This window comes from Biomphalaria glabrata, chromosome 6 (assembly GCF_947242115.1).
Source record: "Biomphalaria glabrata chromosome 6, xgBioGlab47.1, whole genome shotgun sequence".
In the NCBI taxonomy this organism is placed as follows: domain Eukaryota; kingdom Metazoa; phylum Mollusca; class Gastropoda; family Planorbidae; genus Biomphalaria; species Biomphalaria glabrata.
The window spans coordinates 52,704,845-52,722,800 of record NC_074716.1 but is presented as its reverse complement, the minus strand read 5'-3'; the positions used below and the strand labels follow the sequence as shown (position 1 = coordinate 52,722,800).

Here is a 17,956-nt window from a genome sequence, read left to right as displayed (position 1 = left end):
ATTCCTGTCTCTCTCTCCCTATGTCTCTCTCTCCCTATGTCTCTCTCTCCCTATGTCTCTCTCTTTGTCTGACTCTATGTCTCTCTCCCTGTCTCTCTCTGTGTCTCACTCTCTGTCTCTCTCTAAGTCTCTATTCCTGTCTCTCTCTCCCTATGTCTCTCTCTATGTATCTCTCTGTGTCTCACTCTCTACGCCTCTCTCTATGTCTCTCTCTGTATCTCGCTCTGTCTCTCTCTCTCTCTCTCTATTTCTCTCTCTGCCTGTCTGATCTCTCTGTCTCTCTCTGTCTGTCTTCTCTCTATGTATCTCTTTGTCTGTGTGTGTGTCTCTCTGTCTTTATAATTACTTCTTCCCCCCTCTCTCTCTCTCTCTCTCGTTTCTTTTTTGTTCTCTCTCTGTTACTTGAAAAATAACTAAGTCTTGTGTGTTAGGATGTGTTCACATCTGCTACGTTCAATGTGCTTTAAAAATGTTTTTTTTTTATGAATGTGTACTAGGAGGAACTAATCTTTATTCATTTTACACATAGCTATGCTTAAAAGAAGTATATATCACCCCCTCCTCCTACATAACATAACAATAGGGCCGGCCTTAGATAATTTGAGGCCCTGGGCCAGGGGTTCTCAACCTGTGGGTCGCGACCCCCTTGGGGGTCGATTGACAATTTGCCAGGGGTCGCCTAAGACCATCGAAAATATGGATTGTTTTTGTCTATTCTTCTATTGCTGTATGTGTGTGTGGGGGGGGGGTCGCGGTATAGTGGGGGATTGTGAAAAGGGGTCGCCTAGCATAAAAGGTTGAGAACCGCTGCCCTATGCGAAGTGAATTTAGTGCCCCCCCCCCTTTCAAAATGATATAGAAAAATAAAAAATAAACAGCGAAAAAATGAAATTACGCAATTTGTGTAGAGCCTAGTATACTCAAACAATAGCACAGTGCACAAGTTACGTTATTCTCTAAAAATTGCTTTGAGTCCAATGCTAGGCATCCACTAGTGGACGCCCTTTTGTCTATACCTAAGGCCGGTCCTGATGGCTACAAAGTCGTGAGGTATGCGCATTATTATTTCTATCATTATGTTTATTAATATTATAATTCTTGTTGCTTTAAAATGTAATTGTGATTCTCCCACGAATAGCGACATCTCTTGTAAGACGCTATTAAAATCTGACCATGTCGATCTATTTACATTTTATAACTGATATTTGTTTCGTAGATCTGAACAAAAGATTTACTCATGATGATTTAATCTAAAGCATTGTTTTTAAAGTTTCTATATTTAAATTTATTTCGTTTCAGCCAGGTCTTTCGAAATTACTTTCATAACAAATGAAACTTGAAATGAATAAAGAAGCTTGCTGGTGACTCACGCTTAAAATATATAGGTCTGGATCTTGTGCCGCGCGAGCCTTGGTTTTTTCTATGCGGAGTTTTTGATTGGACTGCCCCTTTCTATTTTTATTCTCTGATGTGTGTTGATGGGTTATTGATAGGGCTATTCTATGCTTGCGCGGTGAGGTTATAGGTGTATGGGTCGTGCGGTTTGCGCGCTGGGCTGTCGTTTGGATATATCGATGGTCCCGGGTTCAAAACCCTGCCTGCTCCCATCCCGTCGTCCTGCGGGAGGTTTGAACTAGTAAACTATCTTCAACTCTGAAGGAACATCTGAAACATGTAAAACATTTTACAAACACACACACACAATAAAATACTGTAAGAAAATATTTTTCTTAAAGGATATAAAAAAAAAGCTTTTAATAAGCGTAGCAGTGTCAATTAGTTTGGATCAGTCATGTGATTGCATTTGTAATTGATCTAGGCTAACAATAATAAATCTGTACGATTAGAAATATTTTTACCTTTTTTTTTTTTTATTGTTTAGCTCAGCGGTTCTCAACCTTTTAAGCTCGGCGACCCCTTTTTACACCCCCCCCCACTCTGCCGCGACCCCCCCCACACACACACACAGCAATAGAAGAGTAGACAATACCAATCCATATTTTCGATGGTCTTAGGCGACCCCTGGCGAATGGTCAATCGACCCCGACCCACAGGTTGAGAGCCCCTGGTTCAGCTCAATTTCATGCTCATAGCTTTCTGAATACGCTATGATCCTATTAGCTATCACTTGTCTGGACCGTGACCTCCGTGACAATGCCGAAGGCGCCGTCTGGACCAATTTACAATAGGGAGGGGGGGGGGAGAAAGAAGGCAGTATCTGTGTGAGTTAGACCGTGAACGTAAAGACACGAGGAGAAAGGTTCAATTCTCACTCCGTATACTAGGGAGAATGCGTTCAAGTGCTCCACTTATAATGGCATTAGAGCAGTGCTTGGCCTACATGTAAAACACAAAATTTGTATGTTTAACTCGTTCTCTCCGAACTGACGATACCAGCGTTGATTCCAATAGAATGCGGTAAATAATTACGGAGAGAAAGAGTTAATAGAGCAATGCTTTATTTATTTTTTATAATTTTTTGAGCATCAACCTTTAGAAGGCGCGGTGGCTGAGTGGTAAAGCGCTTGGCTTCAGAACCGGGGGTCCAGGGCTCAAATCCCGATGAAGACTAGGATTTTTAATTTCGGGATCTTTGTGCGCCTCTGAATCCACGAACCACTAATGGGTACTTGACATTAGTTGGAGAAAAATAAAGGCGGTTGGTCGTTGTGCTGGCCACATGACACCCTCGTTTACCGTAGGCCACAGAAACAGATGACCTTAACATCATCTGCCCTAGAGATCACATGGTCTGAAAGGAGAACTTAACATCAACTTTATAGAACCTTGATATTTTTGGGGCCCTCGAAAGGGCATTCAAAGTAGGCCAGAATTTACATCAGTACTTTGTTTTTTTATTATTTAAACGGTTATATGACATTGATCCTCGATTGACCTATATAAAAAAATATGGAAATAAAGAAAGCTAAGAAAATTGCTAAACATTTTAAAATTTCAGCTTATCTAAAAGGTGAAGATTTGATTGCATGTCAGTGTACTGTTCAATTTCGATCAAAATGGGGATTATATTGAGAACTGGCTTTCTTAAGAACTAACGCTGCCGCAATCTAACTACATGTTCCGAAACAATGCTGTGCTTGTCAAATTGTAAGTTCCACCAATTTCTTCACATTTTCTTGAAATGGGATTTTTTTTTCCAGAACCTATTATCCAATGTAGTCTAAAAACACTAGAAATTAAACTAGAAAATCCTATTAAAAAATAACTTGCCATAAAATCATTAGCATAGAAAATCATACGCTGCTATTCTAAAAAAAATAGTCATAACATCCTAACCTAGTCATTAATCTAGTCATTAACAGAAAATCCTAAGCTATGCTAAACAAAAAAAAAATTAGTCATAAAAACAACCTACAAAATTCTAAGCTATTCTAAAAAAAATATTCATTAAAAAAACACTTAATATGGACATTAACATAGAGGATTCTAAGCTATAATATTCTAAAAAAAATATTCATAAAAAAAACTTAATATGGACATTAACATATAGGATTCTAAGCTATTCTAACAAAAAATATTCATTAAAAAAACACTTAATATGGACATTAACATAGAGGATTCTAAGCTATTCTAAAAAAAATATTCATAAAAAAAACTTAATATGGACATTAACATATAGGATTCTAAGCTATTCTAAAAAAAAATATTCATAAAAAAAACTTAATATGGACATTAACATATAGGATTCTAAGCTATTCTAAAAAAAAATATTCATAAAAAAAACTTAATATGGACATTAACATATAGGATTCTAAGCTATTCTAAAAAAAAATATTCATAAAAAAAACTTAATATGGACATTAACATATAGGATTCTAAGCTATTCTAAAAAAAAATATTCATAAAAAAAACTTAATATGGACATTAACATATAGGATTCTAAGCTATTCTAAAAAAAAATATTCATAAAAAAAACTTAATATGGACATTAACATATAGGATTCTAAGCTATTCTAAAAAAAAAATATTCATAAAAAAAACTTAATATGGACATTAACATATAGGATTCTAAGCTATTCTAAAAAAAAATATTCATAAAAAAAACTTAATATGGACATTAACATATAGGATTCTAAGCTATTCTAAAAAAAAAAAAAAGTTAAAAACTTAGCATGGACATTAACATAGAAAATCATAAGCTATTCTAAAGAAAAAATCTTGTAAAAAAAAATAGTCATAAAAAATCAAACTTAACCCTAAAAAAAACATTTCCGCCAATTTAAGTATTGACAACACACCGTCCATAAAAACTTCTGTGTGTGTATGTGTCACAGAAATGTTGGACATTACTAACAGATAAAGACATTGACCTTCAAAACTTCGAAGATCATGCATTTCGTGTGAGATGTAAGCCCATGTGGGATGTATGCGGACTTTCACGTGTCTAGAGAGGGAAAATAGGACAAGCAAATGAACGCAAGAACTATGAACAATTTCTGAACAAAGTTTTTACATTTGTTATTGTGATTCCATGAAATTCGGTGTTTTTTTTTTGTTTGTTTGTTTGTTTTTTTTGCAATGTAATATTTTGGAAAGTGAATTTTTTTTTAATCTAAAAAAAAGACAACAGTATGCGATGACATCCCAATATACAGTAAACACTCTAATCGCCTTTACTTTCAAAGGCTTTAATAATAATAATTAAATAAAGTCATTAATAATTTTAAAAAAAAAATACGCGTTGTGTGCAAACAATAGTTATCCCTTTTTTTCGAAGTAATATCTGTAATTTAAAATATTAGGAAAAAAAAATAGAAGATTACTTTTGAAAACTGCGTTAAGAGTATACATTCGGCAGGTGACTAATTATTAGGGTGTTTGGTTAGAGCTGACGAAAATTAAGCTCAGGAACAGATTAGACCATTGTTGGGTCTGTTTATGGTATTGAACTGTTTGAATATAATTATATATTCCTTCCATTGACCCACCGTTCTTATCTCTTTCTTAAACGCCTATAGTCTATAAAGTTTCTACTGACACCAAGACACTTTTTTTCCCTCTTTCAAATAAGATAGAGGTCCAGTGGCTGAGCGGCAAAGCGCTTGGCTTCTGAACCGGGCGTCCAAAATAAACAACAACAAAAAAAATAAATTGCAACGCGAACTAGATACTATACTTTTAAGCTAGATAATGGCCTTGACTAGCCTACAACTATTTTGAACAACAGTGAATAAAACTTAAGAAGCTGTCATTATAAATGTTTAAATGAAACTTGAATTATTTGTTTCTTTTAATTTAAATGTAGAAAGGGAGGGGGGGGGGGCTAAAGAGACGTCCTGACATTGACCTAACTTTTTTGCAACTTAGGTCAAATACTATCAAATAGAATAATTAGTAGTAGTGATGGGAACTAAACTAAATTTTAAAAGTTAAACTAAAACTAAGTTTCAACTAAAATAAAGTAAGTAAACTAAAAGTTTATCACCATTTTCAAAACGTAATTAACCTAAACTAATAAAAATTAATTAAACTATAACAAATATCCACAAATGCACACTTGGGGGGGGGAGAGTAAAATGTTGTTTTACATGTTTCGGATGTTCCTTCAGAGTTGAAGATAATTACTTCCTAGTCCAAACCTCCCTCAGGACGACGGGGGGTGGGGGCGGGCAGGGTTTGAACCCTGGACCATCGATAAATCTGAACGACAGTCCAGCGCGCAAACCGCACGACCAGGCAGCCAGTAGGCCCTATTGTTTTATCTGTAGGCCTACGGTTCGATCTAATTGTTTTAACATTGTAGAAACCTTTTTTTTTAAAAGTAACGTCTGTATTATATAAGATAAGATCTTTCAGAATTCAGAATACAATACAAAATGATGATGTTTCTTACATAAAATTTTAAGCTACTGCACAATAAAATTTGAAAAACAAGGTGTTTAAATAAATATGTGTGTTTCGATTTTTTGACTTGAAATAAAACCCTTAGAAGAGAAGTACTTTTATTTTTACAAAATTATATAGACTTATTATACAACGAAAAATCTTACAGTAGTGGTAAAGATTTAAATCTCATAAAAGAAATAGATCCAGAATTTCACATTTCGATCTGGTAACTAAAGAAATTTTAAAAAAAAATTGCTGGAGTGTTAAAAGACTTTTGATTTGTGTGACGCATTTTAGTTTATGGTAGATCTGCTTATATGCTTGACTATGACCATACCAATGTGTTATTTTTTGACTGACCACTCAATATACAACAAACACTATTGCATAACGCTCAAGGGAAACAAAACGCGGGGTGGTCTTGTCATTATAATGGACTACACTCAACACTTGGCCTACATTGCAGGTGTACATCTATCTGCCCAGGTTATTAAAATCAGTAGGACACACAGTCTATTTAGGCTACTTTTGGGGCAGGGGGGGGTGTGGATTAATTTTATTTTCTAGAGTTAGTTATCCTAATGCTCTTATTAGACATTGCCTATATATATATATCGATAGATTTAGACCTAGATATCAATAGTAGGTCTATAAAGACTAGACTCTATAAAGACTAGACTCTATTATATGCTTCTGCATCATCTAAGGTTTAAGCTATAAAAGGGTACACTCCTGCAGCTAACAAATTATTGTTTGCCGCAAATTAATTGATTTTAACCACTAAATAAATATTGACCTAATACGCTTATCAGATTACCACTACAAACTAACATTAAGTAAACAGCACCAAGCGTGACCTACTCAGAAAAAAGTCGCAACAACCCCATTCATAATATTGCAAAGAAGCTCTTTGTAAAAAAAAAAAATAATTTTTAACAACATAATATAATGCTGGTATATTCAAGTGCAGGCATTGACTTCAAATATCTTCTACCAGCATCTTACTTTCTATACCCTCTTCAAATGCAGACTGACAAAATAGTTGTTCATTGCATCTTTTTTTTTTAATTATCAAAGTTTTACCATATGACCAGGGGCGGACTGGGTGTTAAGATCGGCCCGGGCATTTCTATACAATTCGGCTTATATCATACGAGGGGCATCCAATTCTAGGTCTACCTAATGTATCGATAACTGAACGCATGCATACAATGAATCTTCATAAGTAAGAAACATATAGGCCTTATGTTGCTTTTTAATCGCCAAGTGTGTAGACCCTAAAAGGATGCAGCCTACTAGTAGCCCTGCCAACGGATATTGGTTATTACATTATTTCGGGAAAATGTGTTAGATTAAATTAGTATTAATCAAACTATAGAGTCTGTAAAAGATTTTTTTTTAACACGAAGCTCATGGGGTCCCTTTTACAAGAGAATAGTATAAAACATTTAACAATTTAATGTAACACTTTCTATAATCTCATTCATAAGGCCCTTTAGGTGGCCCTACCGGCCCAGTTGAGTACCGGCCCACCGGGCATTTGCCCAAACGCCCATATAGCCAGTCCGCCCCTGCATATGACGAGAAACAGGGTATGTGTTTCAAACGCTAACACATGTTGAAAAGCTTTACAACTTTTAATTGAACTGTTGAGTTTGTAACTTAGCTCGTTCCATATGCTAGGACAAATTTGTACAAATACTCCTTCTTCCCTAGTGCTATTAGAACATATGGAATGGGTTGCCTGAGCCATCCCAGAAAACCATGGCAGTGATGTCGAAAATTTAAGTCATTGGTTAACATGCATGACGTATTCATCTTCTTTTTTTAAGTAACGTCTGCATTATATAAGTAGAGACAGTGGAGAGATACAGTGACCAAGAAAGCTATGGACAGTGAAAGTACATGGATCTCAGCTCAGGAAGAAAAACGTACAATCCGAAAAAACGGCCAGCTCCTCTACCACCGAAGCAAAAGCCACCTCAACCTTCGCTATCTGTGGACGGGAGTGTCTCTCCAAAATAGGGCTCCACAGCCACACGAGGAAGTGTGCTCTGAGATGAACCATAGTCGTTCTACGACTGAAGGAGGCCAATGAATGATATAAGTATAAGATAAAATTAAAAAAAAAAATTAAACTACGATTTTAACTAAAAAAAAAATTATAATTAAACTTTGGCCTTATTTTGTTTTTAGTTAAACCATGCTTAAACTAAAAGTTTCTAGCTTTTTAGTTAACTTTGGCCCATCACTCTACGTCTCTGGCTAGAGAAATCTTTATAGGTAAGTGTAATAATATCAAGTCCTCTACAGAGGCAAAGACCAATACATGTATGTATAATATATACAGGTCTGTGTTGTCATCCCTTCAAGTAGCTCTTCTGTAAAGAAAAGAATATAAAATATAGTGTTTCTTTTCCGGTGACGATTAAAAATCTAGATTATAATAGAAATGATTGAGTGATTCAACCCATTTCCTGATAAATATATTGTGATTTAAACTATTTTAGAGTTACAGTGTAGGTGCACTTGGATTTTCTGAAATCCAGATAAGCGATTTTCCGAATTTCATTCTTGTGTTACTTACAATTGCATCAAATTTGTAAACTCAGTATTGACAGTAAAGTTGAGTAAAGACTAAAAAAAAGAGTCAGTAAAGTTAAAGACAAATAGTAAAAGTAAAGTAATACAGTAATTGAGTAATATAAAATAAACAAAAAATCACGTCACAACTTATTTTTAAGATCTAGATATAGTTTCACACATTCACACTGAGACTACCGAGAGTGAGACACTAATCATACTAATCACTTGCACTAAGACTAACTAGTCTAAGTCACTAAGACAAACTAAGTCTTTAACTTTAAGACGACTCTAACACTACTAACTAGTCTAACTCATCACTAACTGTTGACTGTAAAACTATTTTGAGTCTATTTTAGTTTTAGTATTTACCCTCTTTCTCCATTCCTCTTGTCTTTTGCTTAGAATCTCTTTCACTAGCAGGCCCGTCCATTCATTTATTATGTTGTCTTCCCATAATTTTCTTGTCTGCCTCTTCTTCTTTTTCCTGGTACTGTTCCCTGAGGGAAGGTCTTTGCACTGAGCACCTTGAGATATGGCCATAGAGTTTAGTTGGCTTTTTTTTTTCTACAGTAGTTAGCGGGTCATTGTGAGGTCCAATCACTTTAATAATCAAATTTATTATCTCTTTGTTTGTGATACAGTCTTGAATAAATATGTGATACCTAGGATCCTTCTCTATCATCTCAATTCCATTGCTAGGATCCGCTTTTCTAGTTCTGCAGTCAGTGTCCAAGATTTGCAAACATATTATAAAAAAAATATTTAATAAGATTGTAGCTATGACCAGGGAGCACGTCAATCTGATTTTAGTGTCGACATCTATATAATATGCCTTTGTCTTTCCATATTGTTTTGAGCTTTGCATATGCTGCTGTAGACTATGCATTTCTAGCTGGTTCTTCAGATTTGGCTCATTCATCTAAAATGATAGCTCCAAGAAGGTATTTGAAATTACTGACACTTGTCAGCTTTTCACCTCGAATACCGATGTCCCTTTTAAAGCCCCATTAAATATTGGTCATAATTTATGTCTTTTCTGCATTGATTTACATACCATCTTATATGCTCCAAGTCAGCTAGCTCTTTTTCTGTCCCTGCCAAACCATCTATGTCTTCCGCAAAGTGCTAGTTAGTAATTCTTCTTCCTCCAATGCTTACAGTACCTTTGAGCCCTCGGGAGCATCTTCCAATCTCCCGTTGTCCTTTCAAGGAAGATTTTGAAAAGACCAGTGAAAGAATGCAGCTTTGTCTCACTCTAGCTGTGGTTTTAAACCAGTCTCTTGTTGAATTACAACACACAAGTGACTGACTTGTTGAGGTTCTGGGTTACTTTTATGTTTTTTATTTACATTAAATATTATCCATTATTGCATAGGGTGCCCCATACCATACTCAGTCGAAAGTTTTCTTGAAAATAAATTTGTTCTGTTGTGTTGCAACCTTCTCTAAAACCCACTTCTGAATAATTATAATTTTGTATGATATTGCTTTAAGCCCGTTTGATATAATTTTTAACTTTGCTGGGATGGCTTATGAGGCTGATGGTGTGGTAGTTTTGACAGAATATATTGCCTTTATTTGGAAGTGTGATGATTAGTGATTGGGTCCTAGTTTTCATATATGTCAAAATGTAATTGAAATCCACCTTCCTTTTCCTCTTTAGTCTGTTGTACCATTGTGGTGTACCAGACATGATCAGTCGACTGTCTTTCTCCATTCCTCTCTGTCCAGAATCTCTTTCATTGACAATCCTGTACTTTCATTGATATTGTCTTCCTATTGCATTCTCTGCCTGTCTCTTTAACCTTTACCCCCTTCCTAAAACAAATGCATTTATGTTGTCAAATAGGTGAATGTGTACAAAAATACAGGCAAAAAATTATTTAAAAAAAAAGGAAATATAATGGAGTGATTTATCTAAGAGATGTTTATGTTAAGAAAGAAAAAAAAAATTGCCTTCTAGTAAAGAAAAACATTCAAAGGGTGATAATTAAAATCAGATTTTTGTTTGTGGCCAAAAGTGAAAATTAGTTTTAAAAAAATGTTGCCACATCTATAAAAATGATAACATTGTTGATTCTTTTTAGATCTTATATGGGGGAATGCTATTTAATCTTAACGGGAATATAGAGCAGTCTTAATGTTTTTGGTTCCACCTGTAAATGGTCCTGGACAGGTTCCAGATGTTACTGTACAATCATTAACAATTAAATTTTTTACTCAAGGATGTCTGCTTGTAGATCTAGATTTAAAATGATAGATCTGGACTAATACCCTATTCATGAAATTTTTTTCTAATTTAACCTAGAGAATATTTTTCTTTATAGAGCAGGTGAGTATTTAAAAACAGTCATCAATAAGTCAATGGAAGTACTTTAAAAAAAACCCAACTGTTCTACAACTGTCTGGTGTTGGTCAGTACTACATATATACATACACATAAATACTAGGTCTATTTCTGCTACATTCTGTGTCTCGAGAGACAATCTTTTCCTTCTTGTGTTACTAAAAAGGTCAATCCTTGATAGACATTATACATAAATATTATAGTAACTGAAAAATCTAGTTATTATCTTTTCTTCACCTTTATTACCTGAGATGAACTCCAATTGGTGACAAGGCAGGGAGACCTAGGTCTCCCGTAGTGCCCTGGTAAGGAACTCTGCTGTTTTGGCGTAGTGCCTCATAGCTTCCATACAAACATAGTGAACCACTGGATACGTCTTCCCACAGCTCGCGGAGCTGCGGACACTCTTGCAAGACGTGCGCCACCGTCTCTTCTGATTCCCGCAGTGTCGGCAACGGGCATCAAACCTTTATTACCAGAACGAAAACCAAAAAAAAATAAGGCTTACATTTTTGATACAACTTCCAAATACACAATAATATATATGTTACAATATAATGTTCTACAGCACAATTAAACATTGTTTTTGGACAGATTTTTCTTAGAATGTATATATATAGAGAGGTTTAAAAATAATTTTTTAAAATTGTTTTATTTCAGTCAACAATGGCAGGGAGAAGTGAGTTATTCACAGGTAAGTTGATTTCTTATTCTTCCTTGTCATTATTATAATGGGGGGGGGGGTTCAGATGACGAGACCAATATCTGAGATGAATAGCGCAGTGGTTTCTGAATCAGGCAGCCCTCTGTGGATATAATTTTTTTAGAAGAAAAACTATATCAGTGTAAGCTGATGAGCTCAAAGTCTTTTATTTTAAGCAACATAAATTTAGGTCTACAACTTTGCAACATTTTAAAGTTTACTTGTTATGTTTTTGTTTTTTTAATAAATATGTTTTGGATGTTCCTTGAGAAATGAAGATTATTATATCCTTGCCTAAACTTCCTTCGGGAAAGCTAGGAATGGAAGAGAGCAGTGTTTGAATTCATACCATTGTGATGTCTGTCTGGAGTCCATACCACACCACCATGTACCAGTGGTATCTAATAGAAGATCTATATATATCTAATTGCTGCTGTTTGAAAAGTAAAGAGTGTAGAGGATTGAATTGCATCAAATCTTCTGCAAAGGCTTTTAGAGCTGTTGAGCTCAATTGGGCTCAATACTGATTTCCATAATAGTGTTGTAACTCCAGTGGCGGACTGATAGGGGACTGTTAATGTGTGTGCGGCCTACTGATACACACGATTCAGGCCAATCACACAGGTCAAACAAGGGACATTACTGCTAGTACACGCAAGTATGAACTGTGTTGTGGTCATGTGACCAAGAGCCTTTAATGTCGAGAGACAATGTGTAAGAAAGCACAGTTGAGTCTAGGACAGTAAAGCAGAAGGACTGTGCTGTACCTTTGAGTCCTCGAGAATGTAGCGGTACGAGCAAGAGAGACTTGTAGTGTTTAGTTAGGCAGTTCTGTTAAGTACAAGAAAGCATTTGAATTTGATGTAGCCAATTGTGTTGTATTGGTTTTTGATGTATTTGTCATTAAACCGCCACATTGTTTATTTAAGTTCTTGTTGTCGAGATATTTTGTTAGATGTGCTGTGTTGTTTAGCAGTGTTTGCAGAAGGCCTGAAAGAGAAAATCGTAACAATAGTTTACAACATAATCTCATTACAAAAAATTAGTAGTTTTAAAGATAACCAAAGGTTAAAATATCTTAACAGATTAAATAGAGAGAGGTATCACTAAAACCAAGCTGTCTTTAATGTTAAGCATTTCTATTGTAGACTGTCACTTTGGAACTTTGACCCTGACATTCTTTAATACATCTCTCTCTCTAAGCTCTACTTAGTTTTCCTTGAAACATTTAATTTTCTCTCTTTTTTTTCAGTATACAGTTCAAATAACTTTGAACCAGAATTCAATCTCAACTTTGTCATTGCTCTAAGACTTGCTCCCCCTAACTTTCCAAAACTCTTGTTTAAAAGTTTAAATTCATAGCATGTTCAGTTGTATCATTGCTGTTAGACTTGTTCCCCCATAACTTTCCAAAACTCTTGTTTAAATTCACAGTATGTTCAGTTGTATCATTGCTCTTAGACTTGCTCCCCCATAACTTTCCAAAACTCTTGTTTAAAAGTTTAAATTCACAGCATGTTCAGTTGTATCATTGTATCTTTGTAACATTGTAAGTTTATCATTTTGTTTAAACAGACCATTCCTCTAGACAGAAGAACATTCAAGACATAGACTTTACAACTACAGAGGAACCTGAGCTGGAGTTTGATGAGGATGGCACTGAACTTTCTGCTAGCAAAGAAGGTGAAGACTAGAAACATTTTATTTAGCACATACAGACAATGTTAGTTTTGTAATGAAGGTGTCTTCATTACATCAAGTAATGTTAGTTTTGTAATGAAGGTGTCTTCATTACATCAAGTAATGTGTAGTTTTGTAATGAAGGTGTCTTCATTAGATCAAGTAATGTTAGTTTTGTAATGAAGGTGTCTTCATTAGATCAAGTAATGTTAGTTTTGTAATGAAGGTGTCTTCATTAGATCAAGTAATGTTAGTTTTGTAATGAAGGTGTCTTCATTAGATCAAGTAATGTTAGTTTTGTAATGAAGGTGTCTTCATTACATCAAGTCAACAAGACAATGTTAGCTGTTATTGAATGAACCAATCACTTTTTTCTAGTAATTATTCATGTGCATGATAGTGAGAAAAAAATTCTCAACTCATTGGCCACATCGGGAAAACTCGAGGTCGACCGTTATATCGGTTTGAAAATGCCTCATTATCGAAAAATTAATTTTGGCTAGAATGTTTTATGAATGAAAATTTTCCGTGACGTGAACGGGAAAAACGCTGCCTACGTCACTAGGCTTACCGCAGTACACTAAAATATTTCTTTGCAAACAAGAACGAGTTTTAAAGGATCAATAGACCTAATTAAACATTTGCACACCATCTTACTGTAGATTGATTTATTATAGAACTATGAAAGAGAAGTAATGAAATTAAATGTGCCAATGTACGATTAGTTATTGTGTTTTGAAGGCTTTATAAATTGATAACACTTGAATTGCCTAGAGCGGTGTAGATACCTTTTACATTGTTGTTTATTTTGCTGGTGACCTCCAGCTGTCTCGTTCTGTGCTATCTTCTATGTCAGCTAAGGCAAGTTGGCGCCTAAACTGGTCTTTTAAGCGTTACGGTGTTACGTCGACCACTTTTTAGCTCACCAAAAAAGACTGCCTTTGGCATACATTCGTCTGAGATTCGTCTCCCATACAGGATACTGCTCTGTCCTGCGTAACTGTCGGACTTAAAGAATTCCATCTATACAAAGGACGCGGATACACATTTGAGACCAAACTAAAATCTGCTGCCGAGGACAGACGCAGACGCTAAAAGAAAATCTTAATCGATCACCGCGGACAATGGTTATGCTTGCCCTGTCTGTGGCAAAATATGTAGGTCACAGCTGGGGCTGCGTACCCACGGGAAACACTGCAATCCTCATTTATTTTCGGACTCGAAGACAAGCCTTATTATTATTTTGCTGGTGAGTTATCACCATGTGTTCATGCTTCGGTGTCTACTGTCCTGTACCAAAACAAAGGAAATGGTCATAACACAGCTTCTCTGCGCCTTACTTGCTCACACTAAACATGATATCCATCTAGCGGTCAACGAGTTTGCGTACGCTGCAGCCTCTTTTGATTTAATTATAAACCTGGGTAAAAAGCTTGGAGTTAGGGCGTGTTGACGGAAGGCCCAGGAGAGATCTGTAAAAGCAGGCCATATCCCTCCACGGGCTGTAGCACCACTGGGATGGATGGATGGATGACAAAAGCCGGTATGAACTTCTTATAGTCCGACAGTCAGGCTGGGCAGGGTACGTATCCCGTATGGGGGACGAACATATTTTTCGGCGTAACAGAGGTGCCCCACGGAAACGTTTCTTTAGAAAACTAATGCAATGATTTAAGTCTATTAAGAAAAAATTTGCCATTTTACTTTGTCACAAAGTGCCTGTTTTACCCTATAACGTAGAGATTTGCGTCACTTGATGTTTCGTACTAAAGCCATAATGAATATATACTAATTCCATAATTAAATGTCTGAACGTTACCATCTGAGAAGTAACACTGCAAAGACTTTCTTCCAAGCCAATAATAGTAGGCCTACAATAGTTTTACGCAAAAGATGGATTGTAAAACTATAAGACGGATGTGAGATGTGGTTGGTCTAGACTATAGGAGGACTTAAGAGACTTTATATTTAATCGCCATGTGCAATTACATTTAGAACTAACAGAACACTAAAGCAACTCTTCAGATTAGTAGTCTTTATCTGATCGTTCATTTTCGTAATTACAACAATAGCCCAATAGTTTTACACGAAAGAAGCAATGTAAAACGTTAAGACGTGAGCTGTGGTTTTCTATAGGCCTACTGTTGGGGGGACTTTCTATTCAAATCGCCATGTACAATTACATTGAGAACTAACAGAACGAAAAAGCACCTCTGATTGAGTCTTTACCCGATCGTTCATTTTCGTAATTACAACAATATTCCCAAAATTACTTCGGGTATATATCCTTCCTTCACAAATTATTCATCCGAGCGAGGCTCGGTCACCTGATATTGCTTATTAAAGCCACTACATTTAATGTAAACATCGCACATATATAGAATACTTAAGATGAAATCATCACAGTTTATAGTAACTTAAAGGCAGCTATATTAAGATGGCAACCTCTTTAATGTGTACCTTTGAAGTTCAATGCTTTGCTGATTATATATTTTCGAAGTCCGAAATACCTTAAACAAAGGCACTGCATTTTACTATTATTTTTTTTTAAAGTCATAGAAAAAAACACTAAACTAAACTTATAAAAACAATTATGGCTATTTATAAAAAAAAATAAACCTAGACGATAAAAAAAGACAACTAACTAAGCTAAGAATCTTTAAACAAGTATCTAAAATTGTTTAATTCTAAAACTAACTAACTATGATTAGAAAAAGAGACCTGAAATTCTATTTCCAAGTCACTGGTCATCACTTGACATCAAGCCTTGCACTCATGACAGACGTTGGCTTGGTATTTAGTGTGGTGGATAATAATAATACAAATAAAATTTCCTTTTATGTCCCTCTAGAGAGTTCCTTTTTTTTTTTTTTTTTTTTTTTTGAGATGTACAAGCAACCTTCTAATTCTAAATTATATAAATATTTTTAAAATCATTCACATTAAAGAACTAACTGCTGGAAGTAATTTTTCTCAGAGTAATCTGATCATGTTTATTACAATTATCTTAAGTAATCTAATATCTCCTGGTGTTAGTTATATAGATAAGTGGCTTTTACGTCTGCTAATGTTTCATGTATAATTATTGTCTAATGTTTTCTTATCTGGACTTATGCACAAAACAGAACTGGAAGCTGAGTTAGAAGAAGGTAAAAATTATTTTTTTTCTCATCTTCTCAGTAGTTGTGTCAATGGGAGAGTTCGGTGTTGTTGCTTTCTTTTGTCTTGGTGGCTATAACATCTTATTATGGTAGTTTGTAACGTAATCGATGGATCAAACATATTGGAGAATTTATTGAATGCTGGGATAGTGTTTTTCTTTTATAGCATTTTTTTTTGTTTGTATGTTCGGCCCTTGGTCAAAGCATTTGTTATTTTGATATACTAGTCTTGAATTTTTAAATATATTTTTAAAGATTTTCTTATATGCGCAATATACTTGATATTTAACATATTTCCGGTTAACTCAGGAATCTGAGGGATGGAGGGGTATACTTGATATTTAAGATATTTCCCGTTAACTCAGGAATCTGAGGGATGGAGGGGTAATATAGATTTCAAATAATGTTTCATTTTCATGGTGGGGAAAGAAACAACCACAATATGTTTTGTCCGCTTTCTGTTTCTGGACAATGATATTAAGTTTATTTGGTAAATGTTTTGATAATAATCTTTTCAACGAGATTGTCAATGCTAATGTGTAAAGCAAGTCATTTGAAACAGGACCCTAAGATTGCTGTTCTTTAGTCAAACAAGTTTGGAACTCGTAAATTGCAAAACTTCTTTTTGCTGTAATAATGAACATGAGAGGAATCGGTTTAAGTTATGAATTAAAACTGCCTGGCACAGCTTATCCTTTAAGATAATTTTATTTCATATCAACTTGATTTTTTTTTTTTTTTTTAATATTTGCTGTAATGATTTTTTCAAGTTTTTTTTTTCTTTGGAATGCCATTTTGTCCTGAAAAAGTTCTAATTTTATAATATTGCATTAAACCTTTTCATAATGACAAAGAAACTTTTTTTTGTGTGCTATTTTCAACAAGTAAAAACTTTGTTTCTATTGTGGTGGGCTATTTAGATAAACAAAAGCATACAATATGGATGGCTGCCTGGTCGTGCGGTTTGCGCGCTGGACTGTCGTTCGGATTTATCGACGGTCGAGGGTTCAAACCCTGCCCGCTCCCATCCCCCGTCGTCCTGCGGGAGGTTTGGACTAGGAAGTAAACTATCTTCAACTCTGAAGGAACATCCGAAACATGTAAAACATTTTTACAAACAAAACAATATTTGTTGACATTAATTATAGTTGTTGGAATGTTTTGAAGAAAAGAGCATAACTCTTGTTTTTGTGTTGTTTGATTTTTATAAAACTTTTTCTAAGGCTTTTAAAAGCAAATCAACATTATAACTATTAATAATATGCATTAAATTATGTTCTTTGCTCTGCTTTAAACTTGGAAACCATTTCTAGGCTGTAGATTCATGAAAGAGAAGTAAAGAAAATCAAGAAAGAAATGCATCTTTCCATGTCTGTAAGAATGTAATCATTGAGACTTCAATTGTTTTTCTTTTCTACTTAGTCTTGTAAGATTTAGGTTGATGTCAGAATTTGTTGTATGTGTATCTTTAATGCTAGAAATGAAAATGTTACATTTATTTTTTTGATACAGAGCCATCTTTTGTAAGACGTAAGCATGACCTAACCTTTTTTTTTTTTTTTTTTTTTAAACTAATATTTATCAGAAAATCTTGGCTGTTGTTATTAGTATTATTTTTATTGATAAAATTTA

The 17,956-nt window shown here is 34.8% G+C and overlaps 1 protein-coding gene across 5 annotated transcripts in view; it reads left to right on the top strand.

The window, feature by feature from the left end:
• Positions 1 to 8,246: 8,246 nt before the first annotated feature.
• The window catches only part of LOC106063598 (rho GTPase-activating protein 1-like), a 65,499-nt gene continuing 55,789 nt past the window's right edge, over positions 8,247 to 17,956 (top strand). For 2 of the 5 annotated variants that reach the window (XM_056031790.1, XM_056031787.1), the window contains exons 1-4: positions 8,247 to 8,366; positions 11,441 to 11,474; positions 13,059 to 13,166; positions 16,289 to 16,312. In XM_056031790.1, coding sequence (XP_055887765.1) covers positions 11,447 to 11,474; positions 13,059 to 13,166; positions 16,289 to 16,312 — 160 coding nt within the window. In that variant the 5' untranslated portion in view covers positions 8,247 to 8,366; positions 11,441 to 11,446. Of the gene's footprint in view, positions 8,367 to 11,440; positions 11,475 to 13,058; positions 13,167 to 16,288; positions 16,313 to 17,836; positions 17,855 to 17,956 lie in introns of all 5 variants that reach the window. The other 3 variants (XM_056031791.1, XM_056031788.1, XM_056031789.1) reach the window with 2 other exon arrangements.